This window comes from Peromyscus leucopus, chromosome X, assembly GCF_004664715.2.
Source record: "Peromyscus leucopus breed LL Stock chromosome X, UCI_PerLeu_2.1, whole genome shotgun sequence".
NCBI lineage: Eukaryota > Metazoa > Chordata > Mammalia > Rodentia > Cricetidae > Peromyscus > Peromyscus leucopus.
Genome location: NC_051083.1, coordinates 131365453 through 131385922, shown reverse-complemented (window position 1 = coordinate 131385922; position 20470 = coordinate 131365453). Strand labels below are relative to the sequence as shown.

The 20470-nt window shown below is 38.6% G+C and overlaps 1 protein-coding gene across 4 annotated transcripts in view; it reads right to left on the bottom strand.

The window, feature by feature from the left end:
* Aff2 (AF4/FMR2 family member 2) overlaps positions 1 to 20470 on the bottom strand; it is a 638276-nt gene that overhangs the window by 247656 nt on the left and 370150 nt on the right. For all 4 annotated transcript variants that reach the window (XM_028855771.1, XM_028855773.1, XM_028855772.1 and 1 more), the window contains exon 4: positions 8757 to 8801. In XM_028855771.1, the coding sequence (XP_028711604.1) occupies positions 8757 to 8801 (45 nt within the window). The remainder of the gene's footprint in view (positions 1 to 8756; positions 8802 to 20470) is intronic.

The window sequence follows — 20470 nt, the reverse complement described above, 5'->3', positions numbered from 1 at the left end:
TGTGAAACACTTAAGCAGCAGGCTGCTCTGCCCTGAAGGAGAGAATTCAATTGTGACAAGTTAGGTAGTGACTCTTAGATGAATCTGGAATTCTGGGTATGAAGAAAAACACCTGACTCACAGAATTAATTTATGCTTGCCCTCACCCTCTCAGGGGAGCAAGAGAAGACTGAGGTTAGCATGTCCACTGAGGAAGCCATTTCTTTCACTGTTGTCTTTCTTTAAGGAAGGTGGCTGACAAGAAGGAAGGAGTGAATGCAATTTCTTGTATCTACTCAATGGGACAGAGCAAATAGCCAAGTTCCTAGGGTGTATCATACTTGTAGATTTCACTATGACTGCCATGCCTTCTGTCAATCTCCAGGACCCCAAGGACAAATAACAAACAAATTGCTAGGGTTTTATCTTACAAAAGTGGTTGCCATATCTTCTGTCTATATAGTATCATCTCTAATCAGACAGGTAAGACAAATCTACTTAATGCTCAAAAACATTAAGGTCTTTGGGCTGAAACAGGTTCAGGGAAAGCCATAGGATGGGAACATATTTAGCAGGACAACTTGACTGTAGGGAGCTTAATGTTCTTCACTATTTCTTGACAGCATCTTATCAGGAATGGCTTAAAATGCTAGCAATCTGAGAAATTTCTTACCCAGGAGCTGGTGGTAAGGAGAGTCATCCTGATATTGTTTTTTGTTTGTTTGTTTTCTTTTCTTTTCTTTTTTTTATATTTCTTTTTTTAATTAATATTTTTTTATTCATTTTACTTACCAAATGCAGATCCCCCTCTTCCCTCCTGCTGCCACTCCAGCCTCTCACACAATGCACTTCCCATTCCCTCCTACAAGAAGGTAAGGCCTCCCACAGGAAGTCAGCAGAGCCTGGTACATTCAGTAGAGGCAGGTTCAAGCCCCTCCCCCTGCCTCAAGGCTGTTTGAGGTGTCCCACCATAGGTAGTGGGCTCCAAAAAGCTCCCTCATGCACCAGGGATGGATCCTGATCCTACTGCCAGGAGCCGCTTAAGCAGATCAAGTTAAATACTGTCTCACTTATGCAGAGTCCTAGTCCAGTCCCTTGGAGGCTCCACAGCTATTGGTTTAAATTTCATGAGTTCCTACTAGCTTGGTTTGGTTGTCTCTGTAGGTTTCCCCATCATGATCTTGATGTCTCTTGCTCATAGAATCCCTTGTCTCTCTCTTCAACTGGACTCCTGGAGCTTGGCCTAGTATTTGGCTGTGGCTCTCTGCATCTGCTTCAATCAGTTACTGGAGAAAGGCTCTATGATGACAGTTAGGGTATTCACCAATCTGATTACTGGGGAAAGGCAGTCCAGGCACCCTCTCCACTATTGCTAGTAGTCTAAGCTGGGATCATCCTTATGAATTCTTAGGAACTTCCCTACCACCCTGTTCTCCCTATACCCATGATATCTCCCTTCACCACAGTATCTCTTTCATTGCTCTCCCACTCCATCCATGTTCTAGCTTGACCATCCTGTTCCCTTATGTTCTCATCCCCCATCACCTACCCTCCATTGCCTGCTGCCCCATCCACGGTTTACTCATGGAGATCTCGTCTATTTCCTTTTCCCAGGGCAATCCATTCATCCCTCTTTGGGTCCTCCTTGTCAGCTAGCTTCCCTGGAGCTGTGGGTTTTAGTCTGGTTATACTTTGCTTTACATCATGTATCCACTTATGTACATACCATATTTGTCCTTCTGAGTCTGGATTACCTCACTCAGGGTGATATTTTCTAGTTCCACCCATTTGCCTTCAGATTTCATGATGTCATTGTTTTTTACTGCTGAGTAGTACTCCATTTTGTATATGTACCATATTTTCCAGTTGAGGGGCATCTAGGTTGTTTCCAGGTTTGGGATATTATGAATCATGCTGCTATGAACATAGTTGAGCATGTGTCCTTCTGGTATTATTGAGCATTCCTTGGGTATATGCCCAAGAATAGTATAGCTGGGTCTTAAACAAGATTGATTTCCAATTTTCTGAGAGACCACCATACTGATATCCAAAGTGGCTGTACAAGTTTGCACTCATACCAACAGTGGAGGAGTGTTCCCCTTGTTCCACATCCTCTCCAACATAAGCTTTCATCAGTGTTTTTGATCTTAGCCATTCTGACAGGTGTAAGAAGATATCTCAAAGTCATTTTGATTTGCATTTCCCTGATGACTAAGGATGTTGAGCAATTCCTTATTTTTCGTTTGGCCATTTGAGGTTCTTCTGTTGAGAATTCTCTGTTCATCTCAGTAGCCCATTTTTTTAATTGGATTGTTGGGCATTTTGATGTCTAATTTCTAGAATTCTTTATGTATTTTGGAGATTAGCACTCTGTCAGATGTGAGGTTGTTGAAGATCTTTTCCCATTCTGTAGGCTGTCATTTTGTCTTATTTACGATGTCCCTTGCCTTACAGAAGCTTCTCATAATCAGGAGGTCCCATTTATTAATTGTTGCTCTCAGTGTCTGTGCTACTGGTGTTATAGTTAGGAAGTAGTCTCCTGTGCCAATGCCTTCAAGACTACTTCCTACTTTCTCTTCTATCAGGTTCAGTGTAACTGGTCTTATGTTTCGGTCTTTGATCCACTTGGACTTGAGTTTTGTGCATGGCAATAGATGTGGATCTACTTGCAATCTTCTACATGTTGACATCAGGTTATGCCAGCACCATTTGTTGAAGCTGCTTTCTTTATTCCACTGTACAGTTTTGGTTTCTTTGTCAAAAATCAGGTGTTCATAGGTGTGTGGATTAATGCCAGGGTCTTCAATTCAATTTCATTGGTCCACATGTAGGTTTTTATGCCAATACCAAGCTGTTTTTACTTCTATAGTTCTATAGTAGCACTTGAGGTCAGTGATGGTGATGCCTCCAGAGGTGGCTTTATAATACAGGATTTTTTTTACTTATCTTGGGTTTTTTGTTTTTCCATATAAAGTCTAGTATTGTTCTTACTAGATCTGTGAAGAATTGTGTTGGGATTTTGAAGGAGATTGCATTAAATCTGTAGATTGCTTTTGGTAAGACTGCCTTTTTTTTTATTATGTTGATCCTACCTATCCAACAACATGGGAGATCTTTCCATTTTCTGATATCTTTCTCCAATTTCTTTCTTCAGAGATTTAGTTATTGTCATATAAGTCTTTCACTTGCTTACTTAGAGTTACCCCAAAGTATTTTATATTATTTGTGGCTATTGTAAAGGGTAATGTTTCTCTGATTTCTTTCTCAGCCTGTTTATCATTTGTATATAGGAAAGCTACTGATTTTTTTGAGTTAATCTTGTATCCTGCCACATTACTGAAGTGTTTTTTTAGATGTAGGATTCCCTGGTAGAATTATCTGGCCACTTACGTAGACTATTATATCATCTACAAATAGAAAAAGTTTGACTTCTTCCTTTCCAGTTTTTATCACCTTTATTTCCTTTTGTTGTCTAATTGGTCTAGCTAGGACTTAGAGTACTACATTGAATAAATATGGGGAGAGTGGATATACCTTGACTTGTTCCTGATTTGAGTGGAATCCCTTTGAGTTTCTCTTCATTTAACTTGATGTTGCCTGTCAGCTTGCTATAGATTGTCTTTATTATGTTTAGGTATGTTCCTTGTATTCCTGATCTCCAAGACCTTTATCATGAGTGGGTGTTGGATTTTGTCAAAGGCTTTTTCAGCTTCTAATGAGATGATCACGTGGTTTTTTTCTTTCAGTTTGTTGATATGGTATATTACATTGACAGATTTTCAAATGTTGAACTATCCTTGCATCTCTGAGATGAAGCCTACTTCATTATGGTGGATAATTTCTTTGATGTGTTCTTGGATTTGTTTTGGCATTATTTTATTGAGTAATTTTGCATTAATGTTCATGAGGGAGATTGGTCTGTAATTCTCTTTCTTTACTGCATCTTTGTGTGGTTTGGATATTAGGGTAACTGTAGCTTCATAAAAAGAGTTTGGTAATGTTCCTTCTGTTTCTGTTGTGTGGAACAATTTGAAGAATATTGGTATAACTCTTCTTTAAAATTCTGTGCTGAAACCATCTGTTTTTTTTTTTTTTTTTTTTTTTGGTTGGGAGACTTTTAATGTCTATTTCAATTTCCTTAGGGGTTATAGGTCTATTTAAATTTGTTCATCTGATCTTAATTTAATTTTGTTATGTGGTACCTATCCAGAAAATTGTCCATTTCTTTCAGCTTTTCCAATTTTGTGGAGTGGAGGTTTTTGAAGTATGACCTGATGATTCTCTATATTTTCTCATTGTCTACTGTTATGTCTCCCTTTTCCTTTCTGATTTTGTTAATATGGATGTTCTCTCTCTGCCTTTTGGTTAGTTTGGATAAGAACTTGTCTATCTTGTTGATTTTCTCCAAGAAGCAACCCTTTGTTTCATTGATTCTTTGTATTGTTCTCTTTGTTTCTATTTTATTGATTTCAGCTTTCAATTTGATTATTTCCTGGAATATATTCCTCCTGGGTGAGTTTACTTATTTTTCTTCTAGAGCTTTTAAGTGTGCTGTTAAGTCACTAGTGTGAGATTTCTCCAACTTCTTTATGTGGAAATTTAGTGCTATGAATTTTCCTCTTATCACTGCTTTCATAGTGTTCCATATGTTTGGTTATATAGTACATTCATTTTCATTGAATTCTAGGCATTCTTTAATTTCTCTCTTTATTTCTTTCTTGAGTCATTGGTGATTAAGTTGAGAATTATTTAGTCTCCATGTGATTGTAGATTTTCTGTAATTTTTGTTGTTGGTGAAATTTAACTTTAATCATGGTGGTCTGATAAAATACAGGAGGTTATTCCGTTTAGTTTTGGTGGCTGTCCTGGGTCTCACTCTGTAGACCAGGCTGGCCTTGAACTCACAGAGATCGGCCTGGCTCTGCCTCCCTAGTGCAGGTATTAAAGGTGTGTGCCACCACTGCCTAGTTCCAACCTTTTTGTATCTGTTGATATTTGCTCTGTTACCAAGTATGTAGTTAATTTTAGAGAAGGTTCCATGTGGTGCTGAGAAGAAGGTATATTATTTTGCGTTAGGGTGGAATGTTCTATAAATATCTCCTAATTCCATTTGAGTCATTACATCTGTTAGATCCCTTATTTCTCTGTTAAGTTTCTGTCTGGCAGATCTGTCCACTGGTGAGAGTGGGGTGTTGAAGTCTCGCATTATTAATGTGTAGGGTTTGATATGTTATTTAAGCTTTTATAATGTTCCTTTTACATATGCGGGTGCCCTTGTGTTTGAGGCATAAATGTTCAGAATTGAGACTTCATATTAGTGGATTTTTCCTGTGATAAATATATAATGTCCTTCCCAATCTCTTTTGATTGATTTTAGTTTGAAGTCTATTTTGTCAGATATTAGGATAGCAACACCAGCTTGCTTCTTAATTACATTTGATTTGAAAGTCTTTTCCCAGCCTTTTACTCTGAGATAGTGTGTGTCTTTGAAGTTGAGGTGTGTTTCTTGTATGCAGCAGAAGGAAGGATCCTGATTTTATATCCTTTCTGTTAGCCTCTGTCTTTTTATAGCTGAATTGAATCCAATGATATTAAGTGATGTTAATTCCTGTTATGTTTTGGTGGTAATGTGTGAATATTTTTCCTTTTTGAGATTTGTTGCTGTGGGGTTATCTATTGCCTGTGTTTTAGTGGGTGCATCTAACTTCCTTAGGTTGGGGTTTTCCTTCTAGTGCTTTCTGTAGGGCTGTATTTGTAGCTAGGTATTGTTTAAATGTGGTTTTGGAATATCTTGTTCACTCTGTCTACAGTGATTGAACGTTTTGCTGGGTATTGTAGTCTGGGCTGGCATCTGTGGCCTCTTAATATCTGCATTACATCTGTCCAGGACCTTCTGGCTTTCAGAGTCTCCACTGAGAATTTGCGTGTTATTCTGATGGGTCTGTCTTTATAAGTCACTTTTTCTTTTTCATTTGCTGCTCTTAATAATCTTTCTTTATTCTGTATGTTTAGTGGTATAATTATTATGTGATGACGGGACTTTTTTGGGGGGGTCTAGTCTATTTGGTGTTCTGTAATCTTGTATCTTTGTAGGTATTTTCTTCTTTAAGAATGGAACCAAACCCTGTAGGCATTCCCTGGTTATATGGAACTTTGCAGGCGGGTTTAGGTACCCGCCATGCAGGGAGGAAGCTGAGGATGGGAGCCACCCAGGCCTTTGGAATTTGCCCCACATGAGCACCAGATATTGGTGAAATTATTAAGGCCACTCCACGTAGTTAAAAGGGAGATTTATTTAGTGGCATAACTTACAAATGAAGGGATAGGTAGGTTATGGGTTCTGGGAAAGGCACAGGGTAGTGTTCTCTGGAGAACTCTCCTCAGTCTACCTTTAGGGTCCAGGGTCCAAGAAACAAGAGAGGGTGGTGCATCCATATCTCGGGTCTTCAGGGCCCTCTCTTGGCCCTGCTTTGTAGGCGTGATAGTTACCAAAGCCTCAATAGGGGTTGAAACTTCCAGACCAAAGCTGGAATGGTTACCCACTACAGTTGGGAATGTTTTCTTCCATGATTTTGTTGAAGATATATTTTTTATGATTTTGAGTTGGTATTATTCTCCTTCTTCTATCCCTATTATTCTTAGGTTTGGCCTTTTCATGGTGTCCCAGATTTCCTGGACATTTTGTGTTATGGCTTTGGTGTTTTCTTTAACTGAAGAATCTATTTCCTCTATTGTATGATCTATACCAGAGAGTCTCTCTTCCATCTCTTATATTCTGTTGGTTATGCTGCATCTGTAGTTCCTGTTCATTTACTCAGATTTTTTGTTTCCAGCATTCCCGTGGTTTATGTCTTGTTGATTGTTTTTATTTCAATTATCAGGTCTTGAACTGTTTTCTTCACCTGTTTAATTTTTTTTTTATGGTTTCTTAGCTTCCTTTAATTTATTGGTATCTTCTAATTTTTTTGTTTGTATTTCCCTCAATTTCTTTAAGGGAATTTTTTATTTCCTCTTTAAAGACCTCTATTATCTTCATAAAGTTATTTTTAAGGCCACTCTCTTCTGCTTCTTCTACATTGTGATGTCCAGGTCTGCTGTTGTAGAACTGCTAGGTTCTGGTGATTCCATATTGTTCTTTATGTTGTTGTATGTACTTCTGTACTCATGTCTAACCATCTCTTCCTCCAATAGGTGCAAGAGGTCCCTGTGTCTGAGCGAGCTGCTCTTGGTCCAACTTGTGCTTGCTTTGTCTGTGTCTCAGGGGGCCACTCTGGGTCCAACCTTAGCTCTTGATATAATTGGGGCTGGCAGATTCTGTGTCTCAGGGAGCTGCTCTTGGTCCTATCAGGGATCTTAGTCTATTCAGAGCTGGCAGATTCTCTGTTCAGGAAGCTACTCTTAGTCCAATGATAGCTCTTGGTCCAAAGAGAGCTGGGGGATTCTGTGTCTGAGGAAGCCACTCTTGGTTTAATCAGAGCTGGTGGATTCTGTGTCTCAGGAATACACTGGGGTTGCAAGTGGGCGGGTATGTTTGGGGCAGGGTGTGCATCTTGTAGATAACAGGGTCCAATGTGGGGGGCTAACCAGAGGAGTCTTCCCTGCTGGCCGGTCCATCCTGATGTTGTTAAGTGAGGAAAAGGGGGTTGCTAAGTCTTCAATGACACACACTTTGTCCTTTTTGCCAGGGGAAGACTGCATGGTTTCCACATGCCTATACTGGTCACCATTTATCACAATAATGAGCATTTATATACTACTTGGCAGTTTACAAGAGAATTATGCTATTATAATATTTGACAGACAAGGAATGGAGATTCAGAAAGATGCACTCATCTGTCCAAAGTCCCAATATCACAAAAATGACAAATGGTAAAGCTTCCATTTTTCATCTTCTTGAAGTACTCTATTAGCATATGATGCCAACTGGCAGAGATAATAGGTAGATACATTTTCCTCACTTCCTTTTGTTTTTTTACTGGTATGTTAACTTCCAAAAAAGTTACTACCAACCATTTCAACTTTGATCTTCCCCTAAGCTCTTCCTACTCCTCTAAGCAGGACTGTCCAGACGTGCCATGACTTGTCAGTCTCCCATTCCTCCCTCCCTACCACACCACACACAGTCTCCATAACCACATTGCACTGAGTTTATTCAAGGCTCAGTGAGGTTCCATTGAGAGTCACCAGGTAGAAAGGTGAGGATTGTGGTGTGCTACTTGAATAGGGGGAAATTTCCTAAAGAAGGTGGGAGGCATTTCTAGCCAGGACTCAATATTAATCCCTAGACCAGTGAAGAAATTGCCAAAATTTTAGTGACATTAGAATGCTGAGTGATGAAAGGTATGAAATGAGGTAGGTGATATAGCAGCAGAGCATGGATATTGAATTCAACATTTCCTCATTATCATACTTCTTGAAACAGAAGAGTAGTTTTGCCAATTTAAACAAATAGATTGCTTTGTTACCACCTATGGGATTGGGGCCTGTCTCTGACTCTTTTGCCTGCTCTTGGAACCCTTTTCCTCCTACTGGATTGCCATGTGATATGATGTTTTTTTGCTCAGTCTTATTGTATCTAGTTAGGCCATGTACAATGGATATCAATGGGAGACCTGCTCTTTTCTGAAGGGAAAAGGAGGGAGAAGGAGTGGATATGGGGGAGAGGGGAGGGTGAACTGAGAAGAGACGAGGGAAGGGAAACTACAGTCATGATATAATGTATGAGAGAAGAATAAAAGTTTTTTTAAAAAGGCACAGAAATAAAAGTTCAAACTCACCCGCAGGATTTCCTCAACACAGCTTGCATCATTGGGAAGGCTTGTCTAAAATAAACAAAACACAATAAACATAAGTTCCACTCAGAGAAGCTCACTATATGATAGTGTTCACTGTCAGGTAAGTCATAAAGACAGAAAAAAAAGCTAACAACATTATTTTCCCTATTAAATACAAAGTGGCAAGGTCTGCAAATGGCTAGTTTGGTTTCACTTTAATGAAACAGTGAAATCAAAATGGATGATGTGGAAAGAAAGTGATTCCTTGCTCTTTCACTGATATGCTATAGGACACTGAGCTGTTTTCCTCCCCTTCAGGTTTATACAAAAAGTGAATTTCACCTTGGGATCTTTCAGTTTTTCAACACTTGAACTTGAACATAGTTTAGCATATTATTGCATTTAAAGAAGAATGCTATATGAAAGAATTCTCTGATTACATTGAATTCCCCTTCAACTTGGACAGTCAAATCAGATGCCTACATGTTTTTAATGCAAAAAAATGAACTGAATTCCTGTGAGCATAGCAGGTTTATAGTAAGTGAATACTATCTCCCTCCACTCACCCTGTGACACTTAATCAATCAAAATCCAACCCAAATATAAACATACTGAGGACTTACTGTGTGTCAAGCAAATGACATTTTTCTCCCAGGGTTTGGCAACCAGTAAATGCAATGAGTCAAACATCAAAGTAAAATAGCAGCTCCAATATGGTATATGATGGGGGACTTGAAAGTAGAACTACCACTTGGTGAACTGTCTATCAGTCAGCATGTTACTTGAACAGGCTCTGAGCATCACCTAAACATTACGACCTCTCCCCTTCAAACCTTCAGCTTCTTCAGGATAAAAATCCCATCACTGGTGTTCTGGGAAGGAAAACAGTGATTATGTCCCATTCTCCTATCAACTGCTGCAATAAATTAGCAGGGGTTGGGGTTGGGGGGTAGGTAACCTTGGCAGGTTGGAGCCAAGGGGCACCACAAAGACATGCCATGCAACAGAGCTCAAGTGGGAAGTTTGTTAGGGGGAGGTGCAGAGGTGGCCTCCTAGGGAGAGCAGAGGGAAAGGGAATGGCAAGAAGGGTTTGCCTTTTATAAAGGGATATATCACAGGTGCATAGGGAGAGTGCTCTATGCTCTACTTAGTGGCTGCAGTAGCTACAGTGTCACATCTTGGCTGCTGCTAGGTCCTGGAGAGTAGACCTGTGTAAATGCTTGAATGCTAACAACTGCTTTGAGGGATGACAAGAACATTCTTGCAATGTGAACACTGCCACAGTATCTGTGAACCCCAGACATCTTGCAAGACAGGTTCATCATTAGTCTCAGATTGCAGATGAAGTTAAAGAATATTTGAGGAAATCTAAAGTAGACTGTGACACCAGATTTCCTCAACCTTAAAAAATGTACATGATATCACATGAATATTCAAGTATTATAAAATTCATTATTGAGTTTCCATTGATTTCCACATGAATTTATTGATTTTTTTTCTATATGTAAGGATCCCTGCTCCAGGAAACATAAAATCCCAAGTAAGGGAGGCAGGCCTTGAGATTTTCAATAATGAGGTTAGCTTCCCTGGATTACCACATACATTTCCAGGTTATGCTTGTTATTCTAGTATAATTATTAACTGTACTCCCTTTCATATTAAAAAATGATCCACTTTAGATGATAAATTATATAGCCATACTTCCTAATGCAATAGTATTTGAATATGAGATTTAAGAGACTTTAAAAATAAAGACAAAAATTGGACACATGTTATAAAGAAACTCAAATTACAACTTTCAAATAAGGACAGTTTTGAACCACTATGTGGATACTGAGAATTAAACTCTGGACCTGTGTAAAAGTGACAAGTGCTCTTAACAGCTGAGCCATCTCTCTAGCCATCATGTTAGATTCTGATTTTAAAAATTAACAACTCCTGATAATACACAGAATATGTCTTTTCTGGTCCAACATAATAGTATACAACATAACATAATTTTCTTTACTAGTAATTCTTAGTATCAAACAATGTATCCACTAATTGCTCAGTGATCCAGCAATTGTGTTTTTCAAGAAGATTCTTAAACTTCCAATAAATACTTTCCTAAACACAAATATCCAAAGGGTTTCAATGAAGACTAAAATTGTCATTGTTACACAGTATCAGTGTAGGCTCTGTAGGCTTATATGTATGTGTCAAGCCCCCCACCTCCACAATACCTTTGCTTACCTTTTTTAAAACAAACATATCAATATTAGTTTGAAGCTACAGAGTATGTAAACAACAATATTCACATACAGAAAGAGTATTCTCCTATGAGTCAAAAACTTTGGGTAGAAATCTTGGTCTAGCTCACAGGAGTCAGATTTAGTAACTACCTATCAAAGTTTCAGCATTTATAATCATAAAATATAATTTAATGTAAAGTATAAATAACAGTAACTGATCTTTTCAAATCTTATACGGTCCCTGTACTTATCAAATGAAATAAGTGAAAAAGGGGATTCTGAGTGTGCTTTGTGGCTGCAAAACTACATAGACTTCTATTATTAAAAGTGCAGCTAAGAGCTGCCTTGCATAAACTGCAAATATCATCCATCCACCTGGAATTATAGTTGTTCACTTCTTTAAGAAAGGAAATTCTGTCAAGAAAAAAGATATGTGAACACTGGGGCTTTGCAGCAAATCAAGTAATGACAATCAGAGTCAGAGACAGTATCACTCAGGATAGAGAACTGTACAGACAAATCTATATGTGCCCATGTCCAGTGTTTAGATATATTCCTTCCTTTTTTTCCAAGAAAATACTAGAATCCAGTATTCTTGAGAACTCACTACTTCTGCAAGTTTATCTAGCTCAGCCCCACAGCTGGTTTCTCTCCAGACAGCTCAAATGGACCTGGAAGTGCTTCTTAACTTGTAAACACTTCCTGCATATCTGGAACAGTGTTGGGCATGGAGGCTTGCAAAGACAAATGCAGGGAGACCTGGCCTGTGTCTCAGAGTTAAATGTCTAGACAGGACAGGAAAACAAACAATTAGAGAGTCATTGGGACATACATGGTAAGGTAGTCTTGACAAGGGTAATAGGATTTCATTCATTCATCAGATCTCCCATTTACTTTTTTTAGACAATAAATCCTGATTGAGCTGACACTGTGCTCAGGATAGTGCCAGGGGGTGAGGGGGTGCGGGGGTGGGGGTTGGGGGGAGTAATTTAAAGACAAAAGACAGCATCACTCTTGCCTTTAAGATTCCATGCAAATAAAGGGAAAGGAAAATTGTCTGTTTAAAGGGGAAATAGACAATAAGGAACTGGAAGTCTCATTTAAGTGCCAAGGAAAGAGTACCTACCAGATTCACTGACAGAGCCATCATATCCCACAGAAGCTCTCATCCCTTGATGTCCTTACTGTAGTCTTCATACCATATGGGAGTGAGAGGCTAGAGATTTGACATGGCTGAGAAGTACTGGGGCCACCTGAGGCCACTTTAGTCTCCAAGCCCCCTACAGCCTACAGTGCAGTGACTCACTGGGGTCGCAGTACCACTGGAAGAAGGTTGCACTAAGGCCAAAGCTGGATTTTGTCTTCTTGAACACTGTGTTTCAGGCAAACCACCCACAGCACTCCTAGGGATTCTAGAGGAGTCACTCACATAGGTGTGAAAGAAAGTGACAAAAGAGAAGGAGTGGTGATACTAGGATTAGAACTGCCACACTGTTACTTAGTTGCAGAGCCACCTTTTCCTCTTTTTAAATCCAGTCTTGAGTATTCAGATACACAAATCACAACTTAGCCACTTAGATCTGCAGCATCCTTTCAAATCCCTCTCTCCATGCCCTCCTCCTAGAGCAGAAAGCAAGCTGCACAAAGACAACACACAGGAGAGTCTGTGCTCTCATTCCCAACTCCAGAGGACTGTAACACGAATTGCTAAATGGTCTTATTAATAAAAAAACCTTGAGCCAGATATTGGGGTGAAAGCTGAAAGGTCAAAGAAGCAGAACTAGCCACAGCCAACCTCACCTTGCCAACTCCTCAGCCAATCCTGTTTCCTCAGACTGAAAGCTTCTGAGTCCTCACCTCTGAGGGTCTCAGTTGAACTCCTGCTTAGTTCCTGTCTCCTCACAACTTATAGACCGTTCTCTACCTAGCCACGTCACTTCCTGAGATTAAAGGCATGTATTCTTCCCAAACAATGGCATGAGATCTCAACTGCTGGAATTAAAGGTGTGTCTACCATACCTGGCACTGTTCCCAGTGTGGCCTTGAACTCAGAGATCCAGACAGAACTCTGACTCCTGAGTGTTAGGAGTAAGGGTGTATGCCACCACTGTCTGGCCTCTATGTCTAATCTAGTGCCTGGCTCTGTCCTCTGATCCTCAGATAAGTTTTATTTGTTAGAGCACAAATAAATTATCACCACAGAGGACTCTCTTGTGCTGTGCAGGGATGTTGTTCTCTGAGAGCTAGGGAAGGGAGATATACATTATCAAGCAGGTGGTAAGTAAGTAGAGAATGCTCACAAGAGCCTACCCTCTGTGAATCTAACACTGCAGGCAGCCACACCTGGTAACCACAGAGAGATCACACACAGATCATCTGCCTAGTGATAAATACATATCTTGTGAAATAATCAAGTTACCTTTAAATCATCAAATATTCAATTCACTGAGGCAACAATAAATGAATTGTATAGGATGTTTTAATCATTCTGGAATAAATCAGATTGGAGCATACTGCTTGGTGATTAGGGTAATACAAGCTACCAAAAAACACCTTGATTGTGGTATTGAGAGACATAAGCAGCAACTAGAACTGTTAAAAAAAACATGGAGATTGGTGTAAAACATTAACAGAATAGTGATTATCACATTCTTAATTCATAGGAGTTTAACTTGTGCCTCTAAGTACATTATTGCTAAGAGACTGTGAGGAAAGAAAAGTCATTTTTTTGCCATAAATCATCCCAAGCTTGTAATATAATACATGGCAAGCAAAGCTTACTACTCTGGGAATACTCTACCTTAACAAAGATGTCTCAAAGTATTTAAATTGTAAGTTTTGTTGCAAATTAAATAACTGACTCAATTAAATAATATTCACCATTAACACTGATGGTAGCTTTCAAACTAATTCTATGTGTATTTTCATTAACAGATTATCACATTTATCCTCATGATTGAATTATGGCATACAGAGGTCTATGACATAGTACTACTAATAAAATGGAAACATAGGCTATAATAGTCTAAAAAATGAGCCTTGGTCTTTTTATATTGTTAATCTCCACCATTGCAGCCTCCTGTTTCTTATTTGCATTTTCAGATCCTTTGATTTCCCCATCTAGGGAGTCCCAGTTTTCCAAAATGAATTTGGAAAGCTACAAACCATGTTCACAGTATTGTCTGCCATTGTCTCTTGTTTCTTGCCTCATCTTAACCTGTCCCTGGTCTTGTTTGTATTCATGAGTCTATGATTAAATGAGAGCACTTAATATTGCATAAGCTGTAGACAGAAATGCTCAGGGAATATGACCTTAATCAAAATAAAATAACAACAATGACAAAAAAGATTTCAAAATAGCTACATGACATGGCCAAATCAGCTCATCCTCCAATTTTATTGTAATGCAGAAAAAATACTGTGTATCCAAAGAACTGATGTTTACTTTAAAATATTTCTCTTGGAAAGAGACTATGAATTTGAAAGAGAGCATTGGGAAAGGGAGATACACAGAAAAAATGGTGGGGGGACATGGAAGAAGGGAAATGATATAAATTATACTATAATCTCAAAAATAAGAAATTATGAAAAATGTTGCTCTTGGAAATTCATCAGGAAGCAACATGATCAAAATATCCAATGTAAAACAGGCTAAAAAATACCAACCATTCTAAGAAATGAAAGGATATAGAGCATGAAGTGTAAAGGAATTCAACACACGTCATTTTAAGATAACTACAGAAAATGACTCTGTCTAGAATCATAGAAGAGACTACAACTAAAATGGAATAGGTGGGAATAAGCATTTGCTCATTTAGAAAATAAATGAGATAGATTATTTACTGTATTTTGTGGCATCTCTGACACCTTTGAAGCTCAACAAATTTTGGTTCAAATTCTACCTCTAAAACTTGCTCTATGACCTTGGACAAATCACTTGAAGGTCTCTGACTCTGTTTATGTTTTTACCTAAGAGCAATTTTAAAAATCTACTTTTTCAAATTCTGTGAGGTTGAAATGAAGTGAGGTATATCAGAGTACCTTAGGCCAGTAGTAGGTACGTGCTTGTGTTCATATTCTAAGTCCTGTCAGTGACTTGTAAAAAGGCATCAGCATCTTCAGTCTAGAGAGCATTAAGGAGTTGGGGCTTTAGGCTTGTCACTATAACATCAGAATGTGTCTAATTAATTGTTAGATCCTCTTTAGGGGCCTAGTTCATAAAGAGTTTCAGGTTGTTGCTCCACCTACTGGCTCTCACTGAAGGTGACAAAGGAGACTAGAGATGGAACTTGAAAGAATATGGCAACAGAGAATAAGGGGAGTGAGTGCTAAGTAGAATGGGGGAAGGGTGATCAAAATGCTTCATTATGAGGACATATCTTCACTGATTACAATAGGAATGGGCAACAGAAGAATGCATATGTAGAAAGGCCCATCATCAGCTGAGAGCATCTAATGACAGATGGAATTTAAAGTGTAGAGTACTTAGTTCCATGGGTCCTGAACAGTCATTTGCTCACTATTCATTTATGTGTTGTAATAACTAGTTTCTATAAAAAGAGGGAGCTGTAATCAGGAGGGTGCTTGAGTATGATATGTGTGTGTGTATCTATCTATCTATCTATCTATCTATATATTTGTGTGTGTATGTATGTGTATATGTGTATGTCACAGACTTTCACAAAATAGAATCAACATCTAGGGATATTTCTATAACAAACCAAGAATCATATGGAAATTCCTTGTTGTCTAACCCACATTCTTCCAAAGATGTGCATGGTCTTTTGAGCTGACCTCTGGGATCTGCCAATATTCAAAATGTACTGTCTCTTCCTCTGGCTACATTCCCAAGTCCAGTAACGCTATAACCTTCTCCATGATTTTACTTCCACTCTTTCAATCTAGGCTCAAATACTTGAACCAAATCCCCCTTGTCTGCCAGCTTCCTAGATTCTGCTCCAACTTGTGTGTTCTTCCTTTGCTGTGCTCTTCTCAACCTAGTGTGTACTTTAAGGTTATATTCTACAATGATGTTATATAGGAGGAGTTGGAGGGAGGAAAGGGAAGTGGGGAGTGATGGAATTATATTATAATCTTGAAAATTAATGGAAATAATTTTTATAGGTTCTGCTCTAAAAATCTACAGACATTCTGGCCATGTCCTTTTCCTTTTGAAATTTCTGCATGTGTCTGCAATGCCTCCATTACTGTGAACCATCCACTTCCCATCCTGTAGAAATCTTAGCCATAAAGCAGTGACCATTTTAGGCTTTAAATGGATTCTATTAAACCTCTCCTTATTGTACTTACACTAAATTTAATAGCTGTCTCATGTGGGGACATGTGATTTCTTCTAGCCAGAGAGGAGAATGTAAAAATACAGATGTACAAATTAGAATAAAGTACGGCAATTTCAGAATTACTAATTGGTCCAAACAGATGGTAAATATGTATCAGAAAGAGTATTCATTTCTTAATTCTGTCAATTAAAGAATAAATGTTAACGTGTTTAGGATTTTCATGCATTCCTAAGCTCCCCAGTATATAGCAGCTCCTGACATTGAATAGTTAAACAATTGCAAAGCAGTGCTCTCATTTGCTGGAAAAGTATCCTATAAAAGAGTAAAAAGAAAAATATGTTAACAGTCAAGATATGATAGTTCCATGTCCAATTTCAACCTCTGGTGAACTATGTGATTTGAGACAATTCACTTGCTTACACTTCAGCTTATATCCTAAAGGCAGGAAAATATTTCTCATGTTTTGCATCTCACATAACTATAAAAGGCAATAGGGGAGACATATAAAATAATCAACATTATTTTGTTAACAAATGACATTATAAAATAAAAATATGATTACTCTTATTTTGTAAAAGAAAGAGCATTGTGGCATTCTAAATTTATGAAGCACATACAATGAGAATAAACGACAGTGTCTTCAAACGATAAGCTAGATGTTATGCATGTACTGACATCACACACATATGTACATTCACCTACATCCAAATGTACACTCTTTTTTTCCAAAGAATGATTGTACTTTTGCCTGGGGCTTGTAGCCCATGTGAATCTGATTTATAATCAAGGGAAGGATAGGCATGAGGAGCTTATGACATGATCATTAATTATATAAGGTTGGGAGAAAAGTACAGTGATAGGAATTGGTGATATGGGGCCAATAGTGTTGCTTTGTTTTGCTCAGTGCAGAGGAGAACTAGATGATTGTTAAAACACTCTGAGACTCTGAGAGAAAAAGCAAACAGCTCAGGATCCAATGGGAGAGGGTAGCTGAAAGAGGAGCATGAATGCCTCTTACCTTATGTTAGCAAGAAAGGCAGAGCGCTTAGGTATATAATAAGCAACAGGTTGGAAAAGGAGATATGGTAGGACATGTCTGAATGGATCTGTTTTTCCTTATAAAAATAGTGAACAAGGAAGATCATCAGGTGAGAATATAGTACAGCTTTTTGAAGGAAAAGTAGAAAGGAAGCTGGAAAATATTTGTCTTGTCTTGGATAGCAGGAATATGTAATATGGGTTTGCTATGGGTGGACAATAGAATTATGTGGCAGTGTTGAAAAGAGAAAAAAAAGCAGCAATGTGAAACACAGGAGACACTCCATATGGACCTCATGCTATGTGTAAAGAAAGAAAAGAAGAAAACAATGAGGGACATAAGGAAATCAAAGGCCAAGAATTTCTGACAATTTTGACTGAGGTGGCACTTGGCTTCTCACCACTACCTTCTTTTATTTCTGCCACTTATTTAGTTAATGGCAGTCCACAGATCTCCAACTGTTCTCATCTATAAAATGCTTTATTCTCAATTCATGAGATTAAACAGAGAGCTCAAAAGTGAAATTAATGATTTGGGGAACCCACACTGGTAACTCTGGTAATGTTACACAAGTCCAGAAGAAATGGAATTCAGAGCCAAATATATCCCCAAGGGTTGGGGATCTATGGGCCCAAATAAATTCAACCTTGTATCTAAGGAAGCAAAGGGGACTCCATTTGTCCACATTTTCTTCCTAGAAAGTACACCTATGCATCATCAAGAGGAGGTAATGGATTATTTAAAATGAGCCCTTCACAAGGGACATCAAGATCATGATGGGGAAGCCTACAGAGACAACCGAACCAAGCTAGTGAGAACTCATGAACTTTAGACCAAGAGCTATGGAGCCTCCATGAGACTGGACTAAGCCCTCTGCAAAATTGAAATAGCTGTGTAGCTTGATCTGCTTAAGGGGTCTGCTGTGGGATGTTCTCTATGCTGTGAATGTGTTGCTCTGATTGGTTAATAAATAAAACACTGATTAGCCAGTAGCCAGGCAGGAAGTATAGGCAGAACAAAGAGAGAGGAGAATTCTGGGAAGTGGAAGGCTGAGTCAGAGAGATGCTGCCAGCCGCTGCCTTGAGAAAATGTTAAGATACCAGTAAGACACGAGCCACATGACAATTTATAGATGAATAGAAATGGGTAGATTTAAGATATAAGAACATTTAACAAGAAGCCTGCCATGGTCATACAGTTTATAAGAAATATAAGTGTCTGTGTATTTACTTGATTTGGTCTAAGCGGCTGTGGGATTGGCAGTTGAGAGAGATCTGTCCTGACCATGGGCCAGGCAGGAATGGAGAAAACTTCAGGTACAAATGGCACCCAACAGGTTGGCAAGAGTTTCCACCTAAAACCTGAGAAAAAAGATTCTAAAACAGCTTCCTAGTTGTCTCTCATGTTAGTGGCAACCTGCGGGTTTGAGCTACTATGGCAGGTTCCTGGCGTTTGACCAATAGTATAGTGGGAATGAAGCATCTACAAGCAGCATGTTACTCTGTGTGGTGGATTTAGTCTTTGCTAGTACAAAAACAGACAAACCAAAAAAAAAAAAAGGTTTCTGGGCTACACACTGCTTTGATAGAAGCATAGAACCACTGTTTCTAAGAGTTGATGGCTCCCAGAGCTGGCAGTAAACTTACCACCACCATGTTGGGAAAATGAGTTAGGCAGAGCCACCAGCCACAGGGGCCATTTTGGCCTTACAAATGCTACAGTTTAAACCAATAGATTCACAATAAGACAGATTCAGATGGAACAAAACTTTAAATGCTTTACAATGTGTGTAAAAATGAATGTAGGGTTGGAAGAGAGAGAAAAAGGAATATATGCAGTTATATAAAGAAATAGATAGCTTTTAAAAATAAAGTCTTTAAGGAGATACTAAAGGAATTATAGAAAAATAAGCCACATAAACATGGATATTACACAGAGAATCTGGATTGTGTTGTCTTTGGGATTTTTAACTGCAGAAAAACATTTGATCGTAAAAGCTGTTGAGTTAAGCCAATATGTATATTTTAAAGGTACCGTGACTTCAAAATTTGGATGTAAGGATATCTTGCTTTGGAAAGGAGGCTCTGCTTTTGTTTCCACAGAAAGCCAGAGGCTGTGGATTTTTTTCCAGATTAAGATACATCAGGTTTGACAAGCCAAAACACACCCCCAAAAGGTCTCTGATGACACCATGGTCCAGATGATCCAACATCCAGAATAGTTTCAAGGCAACTGGCTCAGATGATACACCCTCACAGACTACTCCATGATCCTAAAATTTTCTTTGTGTCCCCATAAGATACAGCACCCCCCTCCAGCAGGAAGTAGTAAGAAAAGCTACATCCAAATTTCCAAATATACTAAGTTGGCCTTGGGGATGGAATTGGTTGACTCCTTCTCTAAACCCAAGCATATTCCTAAAAGAAAAGGTTGAAAGATTCTTGTGTCCCATATCAGAAGAGCCCTCTGGTGTGGGACAGAGAAAAACCACTATTTTTTATTTAAATCAGGTTGATTATAAATGTAATCTTTCTAAAGAAGAAAAGGGAATATGATATAGATATGATAGGATGAAAGGGTAGATTATTGAATCTACTTTTAAAGAGCAACTTGTTTAAAAATGTTTGTTGATACAGGACCAGAATAACACTAGTGACAGGTGTCCCCAGGCAGTAGGATCAGGATCCATCCCTGGTGTATGAGCTGGATTTTTACAGCCCACTACCTATGATGGGACACCTTGCACAGCCTTGATGCAGGGGGAGGGGCTTAGACCTGCCTCTACTAAATGTACCAGGATTTGTTGACTCCCCATGGGAGGACTTAGACTTTTGGAGGAGGAAATGGGGGGTGGGTTGGGAGGGAAAGAGAGAGGAGGAAGGAAGAAAGGGGGATCTGTGGTTGTTATGTGAAATGAATAAAAAATGTCTTAATAAAGAAAAAAAATTAAATGAGTTCTTCAATCATTCTGCTATTCTCTATGCCAACAATATTTTATTTTTTATTATTTCTTCTATTTTTTGTGATTATGATATAATTATATTATTTCCCTTCCCCACTCCAAATCCTACTATATACCCCTCTTTGCTCTTTTTAAAATTCATGGCCTCTTTTTTCATTAATTGTTACATATATATATATATATAT